The sequence below is a fragment of the Poromitra crassiceps genome, assembly GCF_964638095.1.
Source record: "Poromitra crassiceps genome assembly, chromosome: 15".
In the NCBI taxonomy this organism is placed as follows: domain Eukaryota; kingdom Metazoa; phylum Chordata; class Actinopteri; order Beryciformes; family Melamphaidae; genus Poromitra; species Poromitra crassiceps.
Window position 1 is genome coordinate 1,277,855 of NC_139634.1, and position 26,311 is coordinate 1,304,165.

A 26,311-nucleotide genomic window follows, 5' to 3' on the forward strand; every position below is an offset into this window, starting at 1 on the left:
GAGAATGTTTTTAAAACACTAATGAGGGTTTCCAAATCCCAATCATGGAAGTTGGAAACCCTCATTAGTGTTTTGCTTGCACCTGTGTTTACCCTGGCTTCTCGACACAAAATGGCCCCCGTGAGAAGGGTCTATTACAGGTGAACCAAGGGTTTGTGAACAAAAGTCACATGACTCAGGAGGATCTGGTTGATTGGATAGTTTGTACCTGTCATTGTGCCAGCTTAGAGGTGGTTTTGGTGGTGAGGTGGAGCCAAAACAAACCTGTCATGTCCTCCAGCTAAATATGACTGAGTTGTTCCTGTTCTTTTTTCTATTCAATCCAGAAGTCATTTTGTTCTGCTAGGCCAGTGCTTCCCAAACTGGGCTATGTGTACCCCTAGGGGTATGTGGAGGTACTACAGGGGGTACTTGAGAGAAAGGGGGGGGAAATGTAAGAATAAATCATAAAAATAAATGATCATCATATGCTACAGTTTTCTCTTGCAGTTTTCTAAGCAAAATCTTGTAGTCGGGTAAAGTCAAGTCAACTTTATTTATAGAACATTTACAACGACACAGGTCGATCAAAGTGCTTTACAGGTAAAAAACACAAACTTAAAGCAGGTACAAATGCACTAATCAGAAGCAAGGTGCGGTTCAAAGTGCAATAAAACAAGTAATAAAGACGGATAAAAGTTGAGAGACAATAAAATGAATAAACTAAATAAACGAAAAGCGCAGAAAAAACAGCTCAACTCGAGTCAAAAGCCAGGGAGAAGAGGTGGGTCTTTAGCAGAGACTTAAAAGAAGCTAGACTCTGGGCTGATCGGATAGCGAGGGGGAGGCTGTTCCAGAGCCTAGGAGCAGCAGCTGTGAAGGCTGTTCCAGAGCCTCGGGGCAGCAGCTGTGAAGGCTCTGTCTCCTCTGGACTTTAACTTTGTTCTGGGCACCTCCAGCAAAAAGGGGGTACATGGATTCAGAAATGTGGGAAAGGCAGTACTGAAGCCAAAGAAGTTTGAGAACCACTGTGCTAGCTGCTAGGCTTTCCAAGCACCATGCATTGCTCACTATCAGATGTCAATCACTGACTCCTTATACCTAGAATCCCTTGTATTTAGGGTGGTTTCCTGGTTGGATTATGTTCTCACCTCTAAGTTGGAACCGCCCCATGGTTCTCTTGTTACAGGTCAGACTCTAGGTGCTGTTATTTGGTGCCACCAGAGTTCAAAGGTCATTGCTGTGAGTGTCATCTGGAGAAATGAACCAAACTAAAGGAGGAAACACTCCACAATATCCATATCGTGATATGAGACTAGATATCATCGTTTTAAGATTTTTCACCACGTGTGCACTGTGCAGCCTACACAGCACATGGTCAAGAGAAGGCGTTTTGGGCTGAGTCAGGCTTGAGTCAGGAATGGATAACGGTGACGATATCATCAGTGATGATGTCATCCTGATGTCATCAGTGCCAAACTTGGGCTGTTGAAACAGTGATGTCATCAGTGATGACTGAACTCAGTTGTTTGTCCTGTTCTAGATCAGTTGCCTTAACGACTGAACTCTGTTGAGCTGTGCTGACCTGAGCTGTTTGTCCTCAGGTCCGGGCTGGATCATGACTGTGGGAGAGGACTGGCGTGCGGAGAGCGAGACGCAGCGCCCTCTCATGGACAGAGGGGAGAGAGACCACGGAGAAGACTGGCAAACGGGCCCTCTCATCCTGGAGCGAGTGGAGAGAGAGCAGGCAGAAGACTGGCAAACGGCCGCGTCCCGTCGACTGAAGAGGCACTGCGCCTGCTCCTCAGACGGGGCCAAAGCCAAGCTACTGGGCTTCCTCCCCATTCTAAAATGGCTGCCACGCTACCGGCTCAGGGAGTGGATACTGGGCGACGCCATGTCAGGACTGATTGTTGGAATCCTGTTGGTGCCCCAGTCCATAGCTTACTCCTTATTGGCTAGCCAGGACCCCATATATGGCCTGTACACGTCCTTCTTCTCCTCCATCATCTACGCCCTGCTGGGAACCTCCCGACACATCTCCGTGGGGATTTTCGGGGTGCTGTGCCTGCTGGTGGGGCAGGTGGTGGACCGGGAGTTGGCTTTGGCGGGATACGTCACAGAGGGGCTTATCGGCGGTAACGACAGCGCCGCCCTGCTGGCCGGCCAGGGGAACGGCAGCGTCGGGATGATGGAGTGCGACCGCAGCTGCTATGCCATCATGGTGGGAGCGACAGTCACCTTCACCGCCGGGGTCTACCAGGTAAGAGGGCGGGGCCGGGGTCTACCAGGTAAGAGGGCGGGGCCGGGGTCTACCAGGTAATAGGGCAGGGGCGGGGTCTACCAGGTAAGAGGGCAGGGGCGGGGTCTACCAGGTAAGAGGGCAGGGGCGGGGTCTACCAGGTAAGAGGGCAGGGGCGGGGTCTACCAGGTAAGAGGGCAGGGGCGGGGTCTACCAGGTAAGAGGGCAGGGGCGGGGTCTACCAGGTAAGAGGGCAGGGCCTGGTCTACCAGGTAAGAAGAGGGCAGGGGCGGGGTCTACCAGGTAATAGGGCAGGGGCGGGGTCTACCAGGTAATAGGGCAGGGGCGGGGTCTACCAGGTAATAGGGCAGGGGCGGGGTCTACCAGGTAATAGGGCAGGGGCGGGGTCTACCAGGTAATAGGGCAGGGGCGGGGTCTACCAGGTAATAGGGCAGGGGCGGGGTCTACCAGGTAATAGGGCAGGTGCGGGGTCTACCAGGTAATAGGGCAGGGGCGGGGTCTACCAGGTAAGAGGGCAGGGGCGGGGTCTACCAGGTAAGAGGGCAGGGCCGGGGTCTACCAGGTAAGAAGAGGGCAGGGGCGGGGTCTACCAGGTAATAGGGCAGGGCCGGGGTCTACCAGGTAATAGGGCAGGGGCGGGGTCTACCAGGTAAGAGGGCGGGGCCGGGGTCTACCAGGTAAGAGGGCAGGGGCGGGGTCTACCAGGTAATAGGGCAGGGGCGGGGTCTACCAGGTAAGAGGGCAGGGCCGGGGTCTACCAGGTAAGAAGAGGGCAGGGGCGGGGTCTACCAGGTAATAGGGCAGGGGCGGGGTCTACCAGGTAAGAGGGCAGGGGCGGGGTCTACCAGGTAAGAGGGCGGGGCCGGGGTCTACCAGGTAAGAGGGCAGGGGCGGGGTCTACCAGGTAAGAGGGCGGGGCCGGGGTCTACCAGGTAAGAGGGCGGGGCCGGGGTCTACCAGGTAAGAAGAGGGCAGGGGCGGGGTCTACCAGGTAAGAGGGCAGGGGCGGGGTCTACCAGGTAAGAGGGCAGGGGCGGGGTCTACCAGGTAAGAGGGCAGGGGCGGGGTCTACCAGGTAATAGGGCAGGGGCGGGGTCTACCAGGTAATAGGGCAGGGGCGGGGTCTACCAGGTAATAGGGCAGGGGCGGGGTCTACCAGGTAAGAGGGCAGGGGCGGGGTCTACCAGGTAATAGGGCAGGGGCGGGGTCTACCAGGTAAGAAGAGGGCAGGGGCGGGGTCTACCAGGTAAGAGGGCAGGGGCGGGGTCTACCAGGTAAGAGGGCGGGGCCGGGGTCTACCAGGTAAGAAGAGGGCGGGGCCGACCGAAAGGTAGAACAAGTCAGCGTGTGATTGGACGGTTCCTGGGCAACATGATTTGATTTCAAACAAATACGTGAAAGGGGAAAATGGAAAATGTTTCTCTCAACGGCTCTGCAGGCTGAGTTGTAAAGATAACTTAGGTGTGTTTGACTTTACTATGGAAAGTGAAGGGAAATATTTTGAATAGATATTTTCATTCATCAATCACCTAAACTCGATAAAACTTTTCAAACATCATTGCAGGATGATGGTTTCTTTGTCATGTTTGATTTTAAGATGAAAATGAAGGGACATAATATTCAATCTTTAAATTTGTTCAGTAATGTACAGCACTGATCTTGAAGATGTTTTTAAAACACTAATGCCAAGGCACACACGACAAATACAACAAGCAAATAAAACACAAAGGCAAGTCAAATATGAAAAACAAAATCAACAGCAAAACCCCACAAGGTTTGGAATAAAATAGCAATAAAACAATGAAAGGCCGTTAAACATGCAAAATTCCAAACATAAAAATAGTGAATGGTAAAATGCACTGCATAGCGTTTAGACCAGGGGATACTCAACTTGCTTTGCCCGGGGGCCACTTTTGCAAAAATGACAGGAGGCCAGGGGCCATAAACAAACATTAATATTCATTTTTGTGAAATGGATTGTAGGTCTTTGAGGTGTCAGCTGGAGTTTAGTCTCACAATTGTGTGCACACAGGATAGTTAGTTAGTTAGTTAGTTAGTTAGTTAGGTTAAGTTAAGTTAAGTTAAGTTAAGTTAAGTTAATTTAAGTAGGCTACATATACTGTAAGTGCCTGGGCGGCGAGCAGACGGCCATATTTGACAGTTTATCTGGAGCCCAGTCAAACTTTATTTAGCATTATTAGTTTTCATTGTGAATTAGAAAATGGTCAGGGGGCCACTCTGCACCCTATCGCGGGCCGCATCTGGCCCCCGGGCCACAAGTTGAGTATCACTGGTTTATACAAAAACACATTATATAGGTAAAGTCAAACACACCTAACCTTAACTTTACAGAGCCGTAGACAGCCTTGGTCCTCCATGGTCCTTCCTAGTCAGCGAGGAAGGACTCTTGCTGTTCCACAGTGCTAACGCTAACGTTACATAACCATAACCATCACACACGCTTTCTGACAGCTGTTTCACATAGGGATGTTAATGATTCATCGACAATCGATTAATCGATCATTAAGAATTTGATCGATCAAACTACATGTTAACCGATTAATCGCCAATGTAGGCTATGTGCTATTTTCTCACTTTTCTTTTCTTTTCTGAAATTATTTAACACAACAAGGACAAAATGTAACTTTCACTGCTCATACAGAGTTAGAAGAAAGCCAAGCTAGCAGACACAAAGTCCAGGGTGGAGAATTACACCTGAAAAGACAACAGTTTAATCATTGTAAACATTATAATACAATGTTGAAATATCTCACGTCCACAAGCACAATGACAGCTAATGCAGGAAGTTTAGTTGGTTGATCAACTTGTTGGGTAAAGACAGGTGTAGAGTAAAACTCTGCATTTTGCATTTTGTATGTCAAAAGCAGTTTTTAATATAATGATTAATCGATTAATTGACAGTTAACCTGACCAATTAATCAATTAAGGAAATTGCTAAAAATCTGCATCCCTAAGGATACTAAGGTCATAGAGAGTCGGGGTTCGAGGGGTGGGTAGGGGGAGTGGTTGGGGGGAATGTGGGTGGTTTTGGGGTAGGACCATTTTCCATGTTGTAAAGGATTAGCTGTGTTGTTGAGGTGCTCCCAAATATTGCCTAAAGTGCCATAAGGCTGAATGGCCACACCACTGCGCTGTGGGCTTCAAGGTTTTTGTGCTTGTATGAGTCTGGACAGACATGGATGTAGACTGCTCACTTGTTGGCGGAGGCAACATGGATTTTGTATTGGGTAACTTTCCTGCATTTCTTGTACATGTCTTTGTTTGTGAAGCACAATGGTAGGGTTATTTATAGGGCTATATAAATACAGATTATTATGTGTTGTTGTTATTATTATTTTATTATTATTATTATGAAAGTTGCGTACAAAAAGGAAAATGTTCAGCTTGTTTATTTGAGTCTCCCTCTCTCCCTCCCAGGTGTTGATGGGGCTGTTCCAGGTGGGCTTTGTGTCTGTGTACCTGTCAGACTCTCTGCTCAGTGGCTTTGCCACAGGAGCATCTCTGACCATCCTGACATCCCAGCTGAAGCACCTTCTGGGGCTGCGTCTGCCCCGGCCTCAGGGCTGCTTCACCCTGCTGAAGACCTGGGCCAGCCTGCTGTCCAGCCTGCACCACACCAACCTGTGTGACCTGATCACCAGCCTGCTCTGTCTGCTGCTGCTGCTGCCGGCCAAGGAGCTCAACGAGCGCTTCAAAGCCAAGCTCAAGGTAAAGGGATTGAGCATGTGAGACCCATTCAAGTTGTGTGATCCACTCTCATGTGATCTCATGTGATCCACTCTCCTGTGGTCTCATGTGATCCACTCTCATGGGTCTGGAGATTAATTAAGGAGGATTGGGAGAGGGGGATGTGCCTCAGGCTTAAAGGAACACTCCGCCCATTTTCAACCAGCTTTGTATCATTAGAACATCAGTAGTATATCAGAAAACTGTAAACGGTTTTGAAGTCTGTCATTTAATTTGACAGTTATTGAGTGTTAAAGTGTGGACCAGTGACATCACTGGTCCACACTAACTCAAATTAATAACTCATTAACTCAAATCAACTCTCAATAACTGTCAAACTAGATGAATGACTTGAAAACCGTTTACAGTTTGAGAGTTGATTTGAGTTAATGAGTTATTAATTTGAGTTAGTGTGGACCAGTGATGTCACTGGTCCACACTTTAACACTCAATAACTGTCAAATTAAATGACAGACTTCAAAACCGTTTACAGTTTTCTGATATACTACTGATGTTCTAATGATACAAAGCTGGTTGAAAATGGGCGGAGTGTTCCTTTAAGGATAAAGTCGTTAACCGTGTTTATTTGTACGTCTTATTTTCCGATGCATTTTCGTTGCTCAGGCACCGATCCCGTTCGAGCTCTTCGTGGTGATCGCGGCCACCCTGGCCTCTCACTTCGGCCAGTTCAACACGACGTACGGCTCGGGCGTGGCGGGGGCCATCCCCACCGGCTTCCTGCCCCCCCAGTTCCCCTCCTGGTCCCTCATCCCCAATGTGGCGCTGGACGCCTTCTCCATCGCCGTGGTGGGCTTCGCCATCACCGTCTCGCTGTCGGAGATGTTTGCCAAGAAGCACGGCTACACGGTGGATGCCAACCAGGAGATGTACGCCATCGGCTTCTGCAACATCCTGCCCTCGTTCTTCCGCTGCTTCAGGTGAAGCCACATTCAGTTACTCTGCTACACAGAGCTGGAATAACTTAACTTAACTTAACTTAACTTAACTTAACTTAACTTAACTTAACTTAATTCAGTTACTCTGCTACACAGAGCTGGAATAACCTTCCAGAACATCTTACATCTGCTCCAACTCTGCCTACCTTTAACAATAGGCTTTTATGTTTATGCTCAGCTCTGCCTTTATCTCCATCTCCATCTTCACAGTCATATTTCTTATTTTTAATTTTAATTTTCTCTTAGATTCTCTTAATTCCCTCCACTTTGCAATCGTTTACATCGGAGCCTAAAACATTTCTGTTCACCAGAGCTCTTTAAAGCAGCTACGAGCAACTTTTTCGATTGTTATTAAACAGTATAAATTTAATATCAATGCATCACATCTTACCTCTAATAGTCGACGAGAGCAACGCAGAGTAGTCTCGCTTGAACCCCGAGTGAATCGGCCAGTGTTAGTGTGTCTGTAGCCAGGGCAGATCAGGAAGTGAAATGAAACGGTTTGCAGCAGCCACTTCGGCCATAACCACAAAATAACTTCCATAAAACCTGTTAGAATATAACGAGAGATGTTCCCGCGAGTATGCGTGGCGTTCACATTGTTTATGTTATGTTGCTAGGCAGCGCAAACGGCGTAAAAAGGCAGCTGCGTTTCACTTCCTGGTTTCACTTCCGCGTTTCACTTCCGGGTTACCCGGTCCGGTCGCTCTAGAGAGCCCCCTGTTGGCGCGAGTTTAGACAGACTATAGACTTAATAATCACCTAAGGGAGCAATCTCAGATACACACGGCTTTGGTCTCGTCGACTATTAGAGGTAAGATGTGATGCATTGATATTAAATTTATACTGTTTAATAACAATCGAAAAAGTTGCTCGTAGCTGCTTTAAGAAATCTAGGGGAAACTTTTCTTTAAATGTGGGTTTTGGTATTTTCCTTCTTCATAACCTGAGTTAGTGCTGTTAATGGTGTTCTCAAAAGACTGGGGCGCCCCCTGTTGATTCCTCAGGACCATTAAAAACTTTCTTGTGAGCTGTGAGGAGGCCAGTCGGCCCAGACTCACCTCTGTAAGCCAGAGAGCCTGAGAAGTCAGTGGACCCTAACTTCAGATTGTCTTATAAGACCTGTTATAAAACAGGAGTCTACTGTCCCCCCCATCACCCCAGTTACCATGACGCTGCACACGCTCTACTGTCCCCCCCATCACCCCAGTTACCATGACGCTGCACAAGCTCTACTGTCCCCCCCATCACCCCAGTTACCATGACGCTGCACACGCTCTACTGTCCCCCCCATCACCCCAGTTACCATGACGCTGCACAAGCTCTACTGTCCCCCCCATCACCCCAGTTACCATGACGCTGCACAAGCCAAGAGTAGGACGTAACTGTGGAGAAGCGATATGGGCAAATGCGGGAAAAATAACAAAATAAGTCAGAGAACTCCAGAAGTAGTACTAATATAATAGTGGATCTTATATTTTTCCTTGTAACACTATGCTTTTATTTTATTTTATTATTATTTTATATATATATAATATATATATATATATATATATATATATATATATATATATATATATATATATATATATATATATATATATATATATATATATATATATATATATATATATATATATATATATATATATATATATATATATATATATATATATATATATAATATTTTATATATATTACTTTAAATTGCCTCTGTCTATGTAATGTGCTATACGAATGAACTTGCCTTGCCTTCAGCACCAGCGCCGCGCTCACCAAGACCCTGGTGAAGGAGTCGACGGGCTGCCAGACGCAGGTGTCGGGCCTGGTCACCGCTGGGGTGCTGCTGCTCGTGCTGCTGGTTATAGCACCGCTCTTCTATTCCCTGCAGAAGTAAGGACGGCAAAAACCTAAAGGGATAGTTTGGATTTTTTCACGTGTGGTTGTATGAGGTACTTGCCGACAGTCAGTGTTCTACATACAGTAGAATGCAGCCGGCATGGTCCCAGTTTGGAGAAATTGAGGAGCGTGAACAGGGTCATGAGCAAAAATGTAAAACCTACAACAACAGAAAAAACATCAACAGAAAGCTTCCACACTGCACCTGGCATAATCCAATGTCAAGTTGACTTGAAAAGACAGTTTGTTTTTAGCAGAAATCTGCACTGTAGCAGGCTACAGTCAAGTCTGCCCACGTTATTCGTCCACATGACTACAGTGAAGATGTTGAACCTTGTTCACACTCAGCAGACGGCTCTACCTCCCTGATGCCACCGAGTCTCCATTTCTCCAAACTGGGACGTGCCGGCTGCATTCTACTGCATGTAGTACTACTACACTGACTGTCAGCAAGTACTTCATACAACCCCATGTCAAACAATCTGAACTATCCCTTTAAAGTCCCCCTCCAGCCAGTGTTAGCCTGTATAACTGTCAATGTTCTTTTTCAAACACTCTGTGGGCACCTGGTTAAAAGTTTCACGTAATTTGATTCTGTCACCTGTTTTTACCGACAGCTTATTTTGAGGACTTTGAGCCCAAAATGAGGTTATTTGTTAACACAACACACTGGTGAACACTGAGGCTAAACAGCAGACCAGAACACTGAGTCTAAACAGCAGACCAGGGCAAAACCCAGCAACACATGAAATATTGTAGGGTTGTAAAATATGTATTTTTTAAAAATCCGTAATTTATTTAAACGTTTTGGTCCAAGTGAAATGTTCTATGCTCTCTCCTGTTTATAAATATAGCTGAATCGTTGACTAAGTAAAACTATTTTTTATAAACATTTAACAAAATGTCTATGGGAAAATAAATGGCGGATGAAATCTTTTGGTGCATATGTTTAACCCAGAAGCGGGCGTAACTTTCGCTCTCTATAGCATCAACATGCCAGCGTGACACTAATACTGTAATACTTAGCAACTAAATTTAGTTCAGGGAAGGAAAACTAAATTAGTGCTTCAGGCTTAAAATAAGCTTCAGACAGCCTGGTGCCGTGTGGTCGGCTCGGGTCTTATCTTGTGTACCATGAAAAGGGTAGACTTACACAAATACTCTGCTGTTCCTCTCTTAGATTGACAAGAATAAGCTTACATTTCCAGATCACCAAATCATCACTACCAGTCTAAAGTTAATCTGCTATGTTCCTCGTTCTCGTCAAGCCATTTTGATATAAAGGCTTCTGCTTAACACATTGAATGCCAGCCATGTTTTCATTCCTGTAGGTAAGTTGTGCCAGGGGTGTTTTTGACGATTCTGGCTCATTTTAGAAACAGCCGAGGATTTTTTTCTGTTAAGAATTCATGAACACCAATCATCTAAAAATAACTAATAGAATGTGTGCTTTCTCTGTCTAAAAGAGTTAGTTTGCAGAGTTAGTAGTTATGTAGATATTAGCCGTTGAGTACAGCATGGTTTCAGCGTCTGGAAATTTATTCAGAGATAAATGGCTTTTTGTGAAACAGTCACTTTAACCATTCATTTTTGGCATCAGTAAGACCGTCAGACATTCTAAACAATAGTTTTGAACAGTAATTTCCTCCATAACAACAGGAAACACCCCTCTCATTCAAACTCCTCCCTCCGTGTGTCTTCTCCTCCTGGCTGTACAGCGGGCGTGTCAGAAGCGCTTTTGCTGCTGCCTGCCTGTGTGCCTGCCTGCCTGCTTGCCTGCGTGCAGACGCTCCTTGTGCGAGTCAAGATGGGCCGGGGAATGCGTGGGCGATGGGCAGATGTTGATTCTGGCCTTTCTGAGGTGTTTCAAAGTGTGTTTCACCTATGATCTATTTTGCAAATCGCTCTCCGCTCTCTGTGTGCTGCTGCCGGTGCGCGGCCGCTCTCAGGCAAGACAAGTCTTGAACGGATTACTGTAAAATCGCCACGGCATTTCCTTGAACGGCTTGGTCCCGCGGCAGTTTTTTCTTTGATTTCGGTCGTCTGGGGGAGCACTGTCAACACTTAGTGGGTCGGTAAAATAGATTATACACATTATCTTGCTCCAATAGTGATCTCGAAGATGTAAAAGTTGTTGATTGATGTACCACCGTCAAAAAAAAAAAAATGTTTATGTAAGACGAGTAAACTCGGCTCTGGCACTTAAGCGTTGGATTATGTAAGACGAATTATTTCGGCTATGGCACTTAAGGTGTTAAGTGCTTGGAATGAGTTTCTTAAAGAACATGCAGGTTAAAAAAAATAAAAAAAATTACAGTTAGGACTCAAGATTCTTATGAAAATATCCCAAAAAACAAAAACAAAATTCAAACATGCCCCCAGAGCAGAAATATGGAGGAAAAGGTGGCTTTTAATGCACATGCTAAAAAAAAGCCATCTGTGCAGATAAGTGACGCCACTCGGGCTACTGTACTTACTGTAATAATAATAATAATATACAGTCAATGTTTACATCTGCCCACCTCTCTACCCTGTTTCAGTCAGAACACGTCATCACAAAACCTGAAATCTCATTTCACCTTGACTTTAAGGCCTTCTCCAAGCAGTCAATAGCGTCTCCTCCACAGCAGGGGGCAGCAGAGCTGAGCGTAACTGTGCTCTTTTGGCAAGTAGAATCCTGGAGGAGGGGGGGTAAGTGCCTCATGTAGCGAGATGGGGAAAGGGGGTGAAGCACTACGTTGCTGCTGGGACAGCTCAGCCTCCAGTCTCTCATAAGCCAGACTGTCTCTTCTACATTCTTCAAATGCACCATATACAGTCTGTACTGTACGTCACGCCCACAGAGCCTACGCCTTTCTGCTTACATTTAGACCAATATAAATAGTCAAGTTGATCTTTTGTATGAATTTCTTAACAAAGCCATCAAGGCAAATGGCGGCTGCTTTAAAGAATCTAAAATTTAAGAAATTTAAGTTTGGATTTGTTGAACAATTTGATCACTGCATGTTGCAGCATGCAAGTTCCTATTCCACAGAGAACGTGTTGACTGTTTTCATCCATTGACATTTCTGGTACCAAGCGCTCCTAACCTTTGTACAGTTTGCTTAGGACTGGGCGCTATGGACCAAAAATCATATCTTGGTATTTTTAGGCTGAACGGCGATACACAATATATATATATATATATATATATATATATATATATATATATATATATATATATATATATATATATATATATATATATATATATATCTGTACTTTCTACAAAGTGGGCTAAATGTTCATTTGCCTGTCAAAGCCACACGTGAGTTGTCACAAGCACTTTTATTCAAACAAGACTATAAAATGCAAAAGACAGCGTTTCCTTCCCTGAATATTGGTGCTTTCACCAAATATTGACGCAATGAAAGTTTTGATAAATCATCAATAATGTGGATATAATGACTAAGTGGGTAAAGGCAAATAATAGAAGAGCTAGATCAGCCTGGTAAGTTCAGAAAATGACATCACTTTACTGTAATGCAGCCTTCAAAATCAGGAAAAGAAAAACACTTCTGCCATGTGCAACGTGTTCGAGCCTCGTGCTCGAGTCTCGTGCTAAATCCAGCAATTTTTACACTCTGATTATGTTCTTTGTGTCCATTAATTTTGCACTGTCCCGTCTAAATAAACAAATCAACTGTCAACTGTCATATATCACCACATTTATGATATCCAAAATCTAAGATGATATTTAGTCTCATATCACGATATTGATAAATTTCCCAGTCCTAATCCTGCTTCTTCTCTTGTTCTCCCTCGTGTCCAGATGTGTACTAGCCGTCATCATCGTGGTGAACCTGCGCGGCGCTCTGCGTAAGTTCATGGACGTCCCCCGCATGTGGCGCACCGACCGCGTGGACGCGGCCGTGTGGCTGCTCACCATGGCCACCTCGGCACTGGTGAACACGGAGCTGGGCCTCCTGGTGGGGGTTCTGGTGTCGGCCTTCTGCGTGCTGGGCCGCACGCAGCGGGCCCGGGCCCTGGAGCTGGGGCGGGCCGGCGCCACGGAGCACTACGAAGACCTGGCCTCCTACAGGGGCCTCCGCACCCAGCCCGGAGTGGCCGTGTTCAGGTACCAGGCTCCCATCTATTACGCCAACCAGAGCCTGTTCAAGAAGTCCCTCTACCACCGCCTGGGGCTCGACCCGGTGAAAGAGAAAGCCCGGCGCAGGAAGTTGGAGAAGAAGAACAGGAAGCAACAGGATAGAGATGAAACGGTATGAAAATTTCATTTCAGGATTATAGTGACCAAAATGATCACGGTTATCAGTATTATCGCGGTATTCAGGGATAGCGGAACGCATCTGAACTTGGGGGGGCCGGGGGGCGTGTCGGGGGGGCGTGTCCCCCCCGAATCTCGGCAGCGCCGAAGAAAATTTTGTTTTTTGGACTTTTATCCATATTTAGAAGAATATTTAATTTTAAATTAACATTAGGATTATACTGTTGTGATGTCATTATTCAGTATCTTCTCCTTTTCTATTATTAGTATTAGTATTAATATTAAATACTGAGTATCTCATGAAAAACTATTAATATTGCATCTTTTGTGTTTAGCTCCGTCTCACAGCAGGCCCGGCTCCAGAACCAAATTACAGAGGGGGCCTGCCCCTAGCTTGGGGGGGCCAAGGGGGGTCCGGGGGGATTCTCCCCCGGAAGAAGATTTTGTACATTTTAAAGTAAAATTCGTCAAACTGGTGCATTTGAGAGCAAAAGGAAGAGGCTAAATCTATGAGGAACTACACACATCTCTAATGTGTTGTGACTTTACAAATAGGCCTAAACAATTAATATTAAATGTATTTACACATTGTGCACAAATTGCATTCATTGTGACAAATTTACAATAGTTAATTAATATCCAGCCAGAATCATTGCAAATGGAGGTTCAAAGTAACAGTTAGCAATAGCATTCAGTTAATCAATGCCTAATGACAGCCAGATTCCGTTTTAAACTTTAAAACAGAAAAACGGAAAAACGTTTTTAGCACACACAAAAAAAAAAAAAAAAAAATGAATGGGGGGGCCAGTTTAGGGAATGGGGGGGCCCGGCCCGGTCAGGCCCCCCTCCAACGCCGGGCCTGTCTCACAGCATTGTAACATTGTAGTGCAGCAAGAAAGGAAAACTACTGTAAACATTTGAACCACATTTCTTGTTTAGAACCTATAGCTAGCAACATCGCCATCTCCTGAAAAACATTAATATTGCACCTTTCTTGTGGCTACATCACAGCATCTACTGAAAAACATTTATAGTGGATCTGACTTGTTTAGTTCACTTTAGATTCACATCACATCTGAAAAACAACCAGTCGAGTGTAATAAGTAAATGAGGTTTAATTGTAAAAAAAAAAAAAAAAAAAAAAAAATCTAAAAAAAAAAAAAAAATTTTTTTTTTTTTTTTTGGGAACTGAAAAGTACCCGGGCCGCGGCCCGGGTGGCCCGGGCGGTTCCGCGATCCCTGGCGGTATTGTTGAAATGTTTAAAACGTACTGATACGCTCGCTGAAACATTCATCAATTTTACATTGAAAAGCACATAATTAGCAGCAATATGCACTCTTTGTTTGCATAAACATTAAAATAATAACAGCAGCACTATGCACTCTTTGTTTGCATAAACATTAAAATAATAACCGAGCCAATAGGATTTGGTGCAATTTGGACATGTTCACTTTTAATAAACTTTGAATAAACAAGCGATAATCACGGTAATCAAACCTACACAGTTTGAATGAAAAATCTGTGTTTCTTCTTGTTCCTTCAGTTGGATGTCTGTGCAGAGTTTGACACTAGAAGCTGTTTCCACTCGTTAACGAGCACGATTCATAACATGAATACTGGAACCAATCCCTGTCCAGTATTCAGCAGTTAAAACCCTTCTTTATATGCTGTGATTGGCTAATTATGGTCTAAATCAGTGGTTCTCAAACTTTTTGGCTTCAGTACCCCCTTTACCTGACTACAACATTTGGCTTACAAAACTGCAAGAGAAAACTATAGCATCTGATGCAATGAATGAATGATAACCCACCTTTTGAAGAATATAATGTTACAAAATAAGAAATAGAGTGAAAGTTAATGCAATTAGTGCCTCCTGAGCAGATTTATTTTTTAAACGTTTTATTCATTTTCATGATTTATTCTTCCATTTTCCATTTCTCCTTTCTCTCAAATACCCCCTGTGGTAGCTCCACCTACACCTAGGGGTACACGTTACTGTAGCTCCACGTACACCTAGGGGTACACGTTACTGTAGCTCCACGTACGTACACCTAGGGGTACACGTTACTGTAGCTCCACGTACGTACACCTAGGGGTACACGTTACTGTAGCTCCACGTACGTACACCTAGGGGTACACGTTACTGTAGCTCCACGTACGTACACCTAGGGGTACACGTTACTGTAGCTCCACGTACGTACACCTAGGGGTACACGTTACTGTAGCTCCACGTACGTACACCTAGGGGTACACGTTACTGTAGCTCCACGTACGTACACCTAGGGGTACACGTTGCCCAGTTTGGGGACCACTGGTCTAGATAACCCTAATTGGTTGCTTTGACATTTTTAATGAGCCAGAAGGAGGGGGAGTCATTTTATGGATTTTAACAAGATAATTTAACCTTTTTCTGCTAAAAACCTTATGCCAAATCCTTCTGCTAAAAACCATCAGACACAAATTATTATTCAAAGTAGAGTATTTTATCTTAAAACATGACTGTAGGGGGTCTTTACATTTTTAAATGGTAATACTAACTGTCAGGCATTTTATCACGGTTTCTCATTGAACCGGTAATGGTTTGTTTGTTTGTTTGTTTATTTGCACATTTTAAAAGCAAACAGGTTAAACAGAAAATAAAATGTATACAAAGAAATAAAAAAACAGTGCAGGTGAGATAGAAACCCACTACGGGTTTATCTAGAAATCTCACCTAAAGACAAGAAATATACATAACAGCAAATGCAAGATAACAATAGTTAACTTGTACCAATTTTACATATTAATTCGTATTTGTGTAAAATGATTAGAACAAAAACATAGACAATACCAGCACTATGTTGAGAGGTTCAAGATGATTTCAGGAGTATGTAGAAACTGGATCATTCAATGCCATTTCTATTCAATATTAGAATACTTTTAAGTCTCTTTTTGTATAGAGATAAAGATAGAATCAGACAGTAGGTGCAAGCTCTTATTCCATACTTTGGCTCCATGGTATTTTAACGAATACTGTCCCCTAGATGTAGATACATTGGTAGGTGAAGGTTATTACTTTGTCTAGTTGAATAAGAGTGAACTTGAGTTACAAATGAAGAATTTTGTACAACTTTCTGGCAAGTCAGTACCCATGTACTTCACTTTAGAAATAAAGATACACAGTTGAAAAATGTTAATATCAAAAATGGACAGTATATTACATTTTGAGAAGAGTGGTGCGGTTGGAGCACATGGCTTAGAGAAAGATGCCAATCTAACAAAAGGTTTCTGCAGCAGAAACATTTTGTGAAGATAGGTGGGGAAAGTACTGGCCCATACAATATTACAGTAAGTAAGGTATGGAAATATTAAACTGTAGTACAGTGTTAAAAGACAAGAGAAATTCAGAAGACCACAAATCCTTCTAATAATCCCCAGACATGACTGATGTGGTTCCATCTCTCCAGCAGGAAAAGGTGGAGACGATGCGGAGGTCAGAGGAGAGCGAGCAGAACGAGACGGAAGCAGGCGTGACGAACAGCTTGAGGCCCGAGGAGAAGGCTTCCACTAGCTTACGCAGCCTGGTGACGCCCGAGGAGAAGCTAGCTTCCACTAGCTTACGCAGCCTGGTGAAGCCCGAGGAGAAGCTAGCTTCCACTAGCTTACGCAGCCTGGTGACGCCCGAGGAGAAGGCTTCCACTAGCTTACGCAGCCTGGTGCTGGACTGCAGCGCCGTCTTGTTTCTGGACACGGCCGGCGTGAGCGCCCTGAAGGAGCTCCGCAAAGACTACGGAGAGCTGGGCGTCACCGTGCTGCTGGCCCACTGTAACACCTCTGTGCTGGACTCCCTGCAGAGAGGCGGGTACCCCCTGCAGAACACACAAGGTGACGGAGGAGGGAGCAGAACGCTGTTCTTCACCATCACCGACGCCGTCCGCTACGCCCAAAGCCTCTCCACTCCCAATGGAGATTATGGCAGCAGGTGCTGAGGAGATTAGGATTGATCTCCATATCTCTCTGTTTATCTAAACATGTTTACATATATGATGCAGTGAATATCTCAAACGATCCAGAAACACATCCAGTGTTTATGTGCCTTATAATAATACTGTGGCAGCCATTGCTGAAGTCCCTCCTGGGTGTATTTCTTCTTAATCTTTCTCACATAAAGTGCTGCCGACAACTAGCCAGCATCCCTTGTCAATTCCAGCATTTTTAAAAGGATGAAAACATTTCGAAAGCGTTCCTTTTGGGGACGGAGCCAAAGATATTAACATTGCTCTTATTTTGCTCATTGGACTTATTTTGCTCATTGGACCGGTACAGATATATAAAACAATTACCAACATCGGCCGATGCCGATATGACTGCTGATATATCGTGCATCCCTACTTTGCTTTATAGAGTCTGGAAGCTAAAAGGTTGTGAACCTCTGCACTAATACAGGCCAAACCCTCCTGGGGTTAAACAACATCTCAGCTCTGAACTTCAGTCAATCCTCCTTTTAAGGTTGAAGCCCGTCCGACATGTCTCCAACCTGCAGTGCCTTAAGAGAGGCTCCTCTCCTCTTCTGCTGCGTCTTCACAGAGGCTCTGGTCCTCTCCTGCTGTGCCTTCAGAGAAGCTCTGCTCCTCTCCTCTCCTCTCCTGCAGTGCCTTAAGAGAGGCTCCTCTCCTCTCCTGCTGTGTCTTCACAGAGGCTCTGGTCCTCTCCTGCTGTGCCTTCAGAGAAGCTCTGCTCCTCTCCTCTCCTCTCCTGCAGTGCCTTAAGAGAGGCTCCTCTCCTCTCCTGCTGCGTCTTCACAGAGGCTCTGCTCCTCTCCTGCTGTGTCTTCACAGAGGCTCTGCTCCTCTCCTGCAGTGTCTTCACAGAGGCTCCTCTCCTCTCCTGCTGTGTCTTCAGAGAAGCTCTGCTCCTCTCCTGCTGTGTCTTCACAGAGGCTCTGCTCCTCTCCTGCAGTGTCTTCAGAGAGGCTCTGCTCCTCTCCTGCTGTGTCTTCACAGAGGCTCTGCTCCTCTCCTGCAGTGTCTTCACAGAGGCTCCTCTCCTCTCCTGCTGTGTCTTCACAGAGGCTCTGCTCCTCTCCTGCAGTGTCTTCAGAGAGGCTCTGCTCCTCTCCTGCTGTGTCTTCAGAGAGGCTCCTCTCCTCTCCTGCTGCGTCTTCACAGAGGCTCTGCTCCTCTCCTGCTGTGTCTTCACAGAGGCTCTGCTCCTCTCCTGCAGTGTCTTCACAGAGGCTCCTCTCTTCTCCTGCAGTGCCTTCAGAGAGGCTCTGCTCCTCTCCTGCTGTGTCTTCACAGAGGCTCCTCTCCTTTCCTGCTGTGTCTTCACAGAGGCTCTGGTCCTCCTGCTGTGTCTTCAGAGAGGCTCTGGTCCTCTCCTCTCCTGCTGTGTCTTCAGAGAGGCTCTGGTCCTCTCCTCTCCTGCTGTGTCTTCACAGAGGCTCCTCTCCTCTCCTGCTGTGTCTTCAGAGAGGCTCTGGTCCTCTCCTCTCCTGCTGTGTCTTCACAGAGGCTCCTCTCCTCTCCTGCTGTGTCTTCAGAGAGGCTCTGGTCCTCTCCTCTCCTGCTGTGTCTTCACAGAGGCTCCTCTCCTCTCCTGCTGTGTCTTCAGAGAGGCTCTGGTCCTCTCCTGCAGTGCGGGAAGCACTGGCAGGATCTGAAGCTTTGGAAGAGGTAGAGGTGGTATTCAGTGCGTGAGAGCTGCTCCACCTCAGAGCTTCTCTTCATCAGCTCAGAGATCTCCTGTTCCAGCTCTTTGATGGAGCCTTCAGCCTGATTCTGTTGCTTTCTACTTCTCTTCAATTGTCTCAATGAGCTCAGCCTGGCCCCTCTCCAACAGACTGCATCAGAGCAGTGAAGACCTGCACACCGTCTGCTATCTCATTCTCTCTGTCTGCATCTTCCTTGCTGTGCTCTGCTGACCGTTTGATCTCCTGAATCTTCAGTTGCTGGATCATCTGTTGAATTTCAGCCTCTGTCTCAGGCCTACTCCTCACTGACTTTCTGAACTGAGCAGTGATCTCAGATATGAAAGTGTTGACATGCAGCTCAGGTCACGTGGAGAAAACCTTCTGACACATGGGACACCGGCATGGGCCATTAATATCCCAGTGCTGTGTGATACAGGTTTTACAGAAGTTGTGCCCACATGGTGTGGTGACTGGATCAGTGAACACATGCAGACAGATTGAGCACATAAACTGGTCTTCAGATAACAGATCGCTGGCAGCAGACATAATCAGACTGAGAGTTAAAGTGAAAATGTGAAATAAAGAACTTCTTCAGCAGGGAAGGATTTATGACATTACTGATGACATCACAATTTAGTCTGATATCATCAGTAGGCAATTCTAGTGGACCCGCGGGAGTTAGGCCACATTCAGATACAATCCGTCGAGCTGTATTGTAGTCCGGCTGTAGTACGTCGGGGTGGACGGATCTCACTTCACCCCATCCTTTCTGCCTTCTTCCCTTCAAAAGAAGCATGTGTGCGAGCGAACAAGGAAAATACATTTTTAAAAGGCTGTAGGCTATTTTGTAGTTTTAGTTTAATTTCTCTCTTTTTATGCCTCTGCCGGCGATAGCCAGGCCGGAGGCAATATGGTTTCGGGTTGTCTGTCCGTATATCCGTCCGTCCGATGTTCGTTATGTGAGGAACGCCTTGATGGAATTTCATCAAATTTGCCTCAAACGTCGACTTGGACTCAAGGATGAACTGATTAGATTTTGGTGGTCAAAGGTCAAGGTAAGCTCATTAATGTGATATCTCAGGAACGGCTTGACGGAACTTCTTCAAATTTGCCTCAAATGTCCACTTGGACTCAAGGATGAACTGATTACGTTTGTGGTCAAAGTTACATTACATTACATTACATTATGTCATTTGGCAGACGCTTCAAGGTCACTGTGACCTCACGACCGCTCGTTTACACGGTATCTCTGGAACACCTTGATGGAATTTCATCAAATTTGCCTCAAACATCCACTTGGACTCCAGGATGAATTGATTACATTTTGGTGGTCAAAGACCAAAGCTGACGAATGCCATTTTCTACCTTGTTAATGCATTTTCTCAGGAACGCCTTGATGGAATTTCGCCACATTTGGCTCAAACGTCCACTTGGACTCAAGGATGAACTGATTACATTTTGGTTGTCAAATGTCAAGGTCACTGTTACTGTAATGGAAGGCTAAGGTTCAGGAAAAGTGGACTGTCCCATAGGCATCCTTTCAAGGATGCAGAAAGGTGAAAAGACTGAGGTCCAGAGAAAACCTCTTTGTCCAGATTAAATTGTATTTATTTGCAGCAAGCAATCATTTGGTGATGGGGAAAAACCCATATTGATAACATTAAAAACATATTGATAAGAAAGAGAAAAACATAGGAGAAAACACACATGGGCTGCCTTTAGCCTGGAAGACAAACAAAACATGATCAGAATCAGAAAAGACAATCAAAGGAGGGCTGAGGAGTGCAGACTTGAAATAAGGAGTGAGGAGGGGAACTCAGGTGAACTTAATGGGGACAATCAGTGAAGTGGAAAATTAAGAATAAAAGGAAAATCAGAATATTCAGAACAGTTACCTCACGAATGGCATTTTCAACCTCGCTAACACCATACCTCAGTAACAACGCCTTGACGGAATTTCTTCACATTTTGCTCAAGCATCAAAGTCTGGACAGACATGGATGTCGACTGCTCACTTGTTGGCGGAGGTATATATCATTATATATACATTATATATACATTATATCTGTGCTGCGGTCGTTCTACTTTACTTTCGTTCTTGTTTGAAATCTGCTATTTCATTCTGATGACTTTCACTCGTATGGAGCGTGTTGAAACTGGTTGAAACATTTCTGCTGAGTGCTGAGGCAGGCAGGCAGGCAGGCTCTTTCATTGACAAACTAACTGGAGGATTTTTATTGTGAAGAATATAGAAGATATACAGTCGCGATTTTTGAGAGAGAAGAGAAGAGTGAAACAGCAGAGCTGTGTGTGTGTTTGTGTGTGTGTGTGTGCGTGTGTGTGTGTGTGTGTGTGTGTGTGTGTGTGTGTGTGTGTGTGTTTGTGTGTGTGTGTGTGTGTGTGTGTGTGTTTGTGTGTGTGTGTGCGTGTGTGTGTGTGTGTGTGTGTGTGACGCCCTGAGCTCTCTCGTCGTACGACCTCTGCGTGTTTTTCATGCATCCCGCTGCGTTTGTAGCTTTACGCATTTCTTAAACCAAATTTGATGCACAAAACAATGCTGGATGCTGGTTAATATATTCATATATTATATTACTATATATTCATATAGTAGTGATGTTAACATTTTGAAGTTTACAGTATTCTGTCAATATCAATATGCAGTAGCTGTTTGTGAAACCAAACTTATGCACAAAAACAAAATGCAGACAATCACTTAATTGTGCTTTAGCTGTTTGAGGTTCCAGTAGCTTTATGAGCTTTAGATGTTTGAGGTTACAGTAGCTTTATGAGCTTTAGATGTTTGAGGTTACAGTAGCTTTATGAGCTTTAGATGTTTGAGGTTACAGTAGCTTTATGAGCTTTAGATGTTTGAGGTTACAGTAGCTTTATGAGCTTCAGATGTTTGAGGTTACAGTAGCTTTACTTTAGCTTTACTTTAGCTGTTTGAGGTTACAGTAGCTTTATGAGCTTTGAATAGCTCTTTCCTGAAACAAAACTTTATGCACCAACTTAGCTGAATGTAGATAGACATTTTAATGCTACATTAGCATATTCATTAGAATTTTGAGGCAAAATTGCCCATCTACTAGATGGCAATTTTGATTTGAGGCGTAGGAGCAGGAGTCCTGCTGTTTTGACTGTTATGTAAATGTTACAGAATGAATGTTGTTATAATTGGGTTCTGCAACAGAGAGCCGCAGGGATGACGTATTTTTGTAGTCAGAACGCGGAGGTCCCGGACTTCCTGGTTCTTCACTGTTTCTGTCTATGGGATTTTTGAATGGGTTTTTGCCGCGATGCTTCTAATAATCTCTCTGCGCAACGCAAGATTAATCAAACGCGAACCAGAGTTCAGTCGGATAATCTTCACACATGAGGACCACTTTCATGAGTTTTGATGCGTAAATGCGAGCCCTAGAAGTAAAAAGCTCGAGCTAAGCTAATCCAGAACTACACACTGTCGCATAGGCTTCCACGTCACGTCAGCACTCAACCTGGACTGTTGTTGATGTGTGCACTGATTACCCCGGGCTGAACGGGCTGAACCAGGTGAGGGAAAGAGAATTTCCGTGTTCGTCCTTTGAAGTGGTGACGTTATTGACGTATATATCCCCGTCGACTCAACAGTGTAGTCTCATTTAGCCGTTTGCTAGCTAGCCGCCCTTGATAGATGATATTACTAAACACTGGTTCGCGTTTGATTAAGCCAGCGTTGCCCAGAGAGATTGTTAGAAGCATCGTGCCAAAAACCCATTCAAAACTCCCATAGGCGAAAACAGTGAAGAACCAGGACTGTTCAGTCATCTGTCATTTGACTGTTGTTACATTTCGTGCATTTTCAGTCACTACTCGTGTTTTCCTTTTGTAACTTCTTCCCTCATTTCATCTTGTTTGCTTTGGTTTTGTTCTGGGGGTTTTGTGCCGTCTGATCTCATCCCAAATTTAAAAAAAAAGGCGGGATCTTTACCTCTCTTTATCACTCATCAGTCATCACTCATGGGCTGCTGTACAGTGATATATTAACCCATTGATACCTGATGCAGCATTTGTGTGTATATCCCTCATTTGTGTGTGTGTCCCTTTAAGACCGCGAACGGTTTGCGGTCTTAAAGGGATACACACACAAATGCTGCGTCAGGTATCAATGGGTTAAACTAAACTTAGTTCTTAGGTCATGTATTGTCAGGCAGCCTCGCCCTGTTACCTTAGTTGAGTAAAACAATATTTTAGTTTATATAGTGATAATAATAATTGATTGCATTTATATAGCGCCTTTCTAGTGTAATGCTGTTTTGTTTTAGCTTGTAATCAATGGGGTTAGAAGACAAATCTTTGCTAAATGGTGGGCTGTTTGCTTGTTGTTATGCTGGTGTTTGAAATGATATGTTAAAGTTAAAGACTTTGAAGAAACTTTTATATTTACCATGTAACGCACACGGTACCATGCTTTTTCCCTTTCATTATTTTATTTATTAGTTTATTTTATTATTGCTGATATAAAGCCATACATGTAGCCAGTTCTTTGCATCTACATAAAACTAAGATATTCCCATTTATTTATTTTTTAAATTGCAAAGATATATTAACATTTATGGGCTAACAATGTTAACCCATGTAGCCATGTTCTTTTAAAGATTGATTGACGGGTGAATGTCTTGATATTATTGGTTGAAATTGGTTGGTGCCCTGCTGACATGAGCACACTGCATTTTATTTTATTTTTTTACAGGATGAAAACATGACAGATTTTTTACATTACAATTTTGGGGGATTATTCACAACCTGACGATGTAATCTAAGAGAGTACATTTTTTATTTCAGCTCAACTAGGCAGCGTCCGTCCAAGTTATTTTTTTCCTGATAAAATCATGTTGAGCTTGAATGTTGAGCTTGTATCAGACTGTGTGTCTCCAGCGGTGCCGTCCCTCACCATGTACTTCCCTCACCGTGTACTCAGCAAATAAATGTATTTACTCAAACCTTCATTCTGCTCTTTGCTCTTTTGTGTTATAGCCGCTTATCTTCAGCTTCAGCAGTTGGTCCTTTAGCGGAGAGGCGGGCCTCCCCAGGGGGCTTCAAACAGTTTCAGGGGAGGCTCAGTGAATGGAAGTGGAAATATTACATTAGTTATGACATTAGTTATCAAAAAGGAGATCACATAGAATAGCCTAAAGGTGGGTGATTTGGATAAAGAGATAGTTCATAGTTAAAGTAGTTTTTGTGAATTTGATTGTTTTATCCCCCAGAGTCAGAAAATAATTATGTTCAGACAGACTTTTTTTAATGTATTTGTTGCAGTCGGAAATATGTCAACAGCTCGTTGCTACACGCTGAAAACGATTGATGTGGATTATGCAATGAAGCAGCCTGCATGGTACGTTTGGTGGATGGCTGTAAAGAGCCTTTTTCCCCTCTAGTCCACAATAGAGAGCGTCCCCAGCCAGACTCTCCCAGCCACTTTGCTGGGAGAGTCTGGCAAGCGAGACTATGGATTGCTTAGCAGAGACTCTAGCAGAGATCTGCACTCTACTGAGGGCACTTTTCTAGTTTTTACATGTTTCACTATTTTTTCTAGACAATCTTTTTGGATTTTTCATTTCGATATGAGTTCATTAAGCCATGACAAGCCCTCTTTTTGTCAGTTTTTCCACAATATTAATTAATAACAAATCTTATGTCAAATGTATTTTTGTTGTCACCAGTTGCAAGTATACCTGGGGAGAATCAATGTTAAATATTAGTTTTCCTCATTAAGCTCCTTTCACATGAAGCCTTTTAGGAAGTCCAACATGATGTCATCACCTTCACAATAGGAAGTGAATGAATGATGTCACATGCTGCTGTGTGAATGGACTGTCTATATAAATAGTTGAGTGTGTTGACTTGTTATCATGAATGAAACTAAATACACACTTACACTTCCTCAGACCTGGTTTCAACCACCGCATTGCATCATGGTCCACACTGGCAGGGTTCGAGTTATGGGGGGACCTATGGGGTCTTGGACCCCATAGCTAGAGTCTGGGACCCCATAGTCAATAACACCTGTGGGACCCCCACAATATACTTTTTTTTTTTTTTTTTTTATAATTTATTTTTCAATGTAAGAATTACATTATTGATGTTAACTAGATAAATAGGCTAAATAAGAAACATGTTTTCAGTTTTCCAAAACTACCGTGTGAATTGTTGTTTGTGTGAAATAGGCTGCATTCAACCTCCAAGCCACCATGCGTCGCCCATGAGTGCATGTTCTACTACTACAACCCAGCTGGTGGAGAAGAAGCCAAGGTGTGTGCAACATCACGTGATGTCAACAGCCTGCCCTGCCCTGGCTGAGCTAACAATTCATCTTTAGCTAGCAGCGTTACCATGCCGCCGAAAAAAGAGGCTGAAGCCGCCAACGGGGTTTACAAGCCTTGATAACTTCGGTTTTGTAAAGACACAAAAAACTGCTAATGGACAACAACCTGTTAGCGCGGCATCTAGCACCACTGAGTGCTACTGAAGTTGCTAGTACTAGTTAGCTCTGCTGCCAGGTCTGATGATGATGATGATGATGATGATGTGACAGCCAACCTGAACCCGACGCTCCGACCAGCAGCACCACACCTGGAAAGTTCATGTCTGACTGAAATGACTGAGACTTTTCTTTTTGCAAGTATTTACAGTTTTTTGTTCTAAAAAGATGCTGCTACTGAAATATGCTGCTGTTAAGGGCAATTTCTTTTTCATTCATGTTCTTGATTACCTGTGCACATTTCTTTATATAGCCTAACATAATGTATTCATATTTATTTATACAAATATTTATGATTGAATGTTTTCTCTCAGAAAGAAGGAGATAATACAGTATAAATGCTGCTGTTAAGAGCCATAAAACTATTTATTTTTCATTCATATTTTTTTTGGTTAGTTTTTGATTTCTAAGTGCAGAGATAAATAAGTGCAGAGTTAAATAAATGTTTATTTAAGTTCAGCAATTTTGTCTCATTTGTCAAATATAATATTTGAAAAAAAAATTCTGGCGGCGCCCGCTCTCAGGGTATGACTCGAACCCGGTTCTTCACTGTTTTCGCCTATGGGATTTTTGAATGGGTTTTTGGCGCGATGCTTCAAATAAGGTCTCTGGGCAACGCAAGCTTTATCAAATGCGAACCAGTGTTCAGCGGGATAATCTTCACACATGAGGACCACTTTTATGAGTTTTGAAGCTTTTACCCGTTAAAAGGGCGCCGTTAAAAGGGCGGCTAGCTAGCAAACGGCTAAATGAGACTACACTGTTGAGTCGACGGGGATATTATACGTCAATAATGTCATCACTTCAAAGGACGAACACGGAAATTATCTTTCCCTCACCTGGTTCAGCCCAGGGTAATCAGTGCACAGCAGCGCATACATCTCAACAACAGTCCAGGTTGAGTGCTGACGTGACGTGGAAGCCTATGCGACACTGTGTGTAGTTCTGGATTAGCTTAGCACGAGCTTTTTACTTCTGGGGCTCGCATTTACGCTTCAAAACTCATGA

General features: G+C 44.2%; 1 protein-coding gene across 1 annotated transcript; it reads left to right on the plus strand.

Annotated features, from left to right (window-relative positions):
* Positions 1-1,597: 1,597 nt before the first annotated feature.
* On the plus strand, positions 1,598-17,080 carry slc26a2 (solute carrier family 26 member 2; the record flags this gene model as incomplete). The annotated part of the gene is made up of 6 exons (XM_083652515.1): positions 1,598-2,242; positions 5,681-5,971; positions 6,614-6,927; positions 8,704-8,838; positions 12,656-13,106; positions 16,562-17,080. The coding sequence occupies 6 exons, from the start codon at positions 1,598-1,600 to the stop codon at positions 17,078-17,080; spliced, it is 2,355 nt and encodes a 784-aa protein (XP_083508641.1).
* Between the last annotated feature and the right edge of the window lie 9,231 nt (positions 17,081-26,311).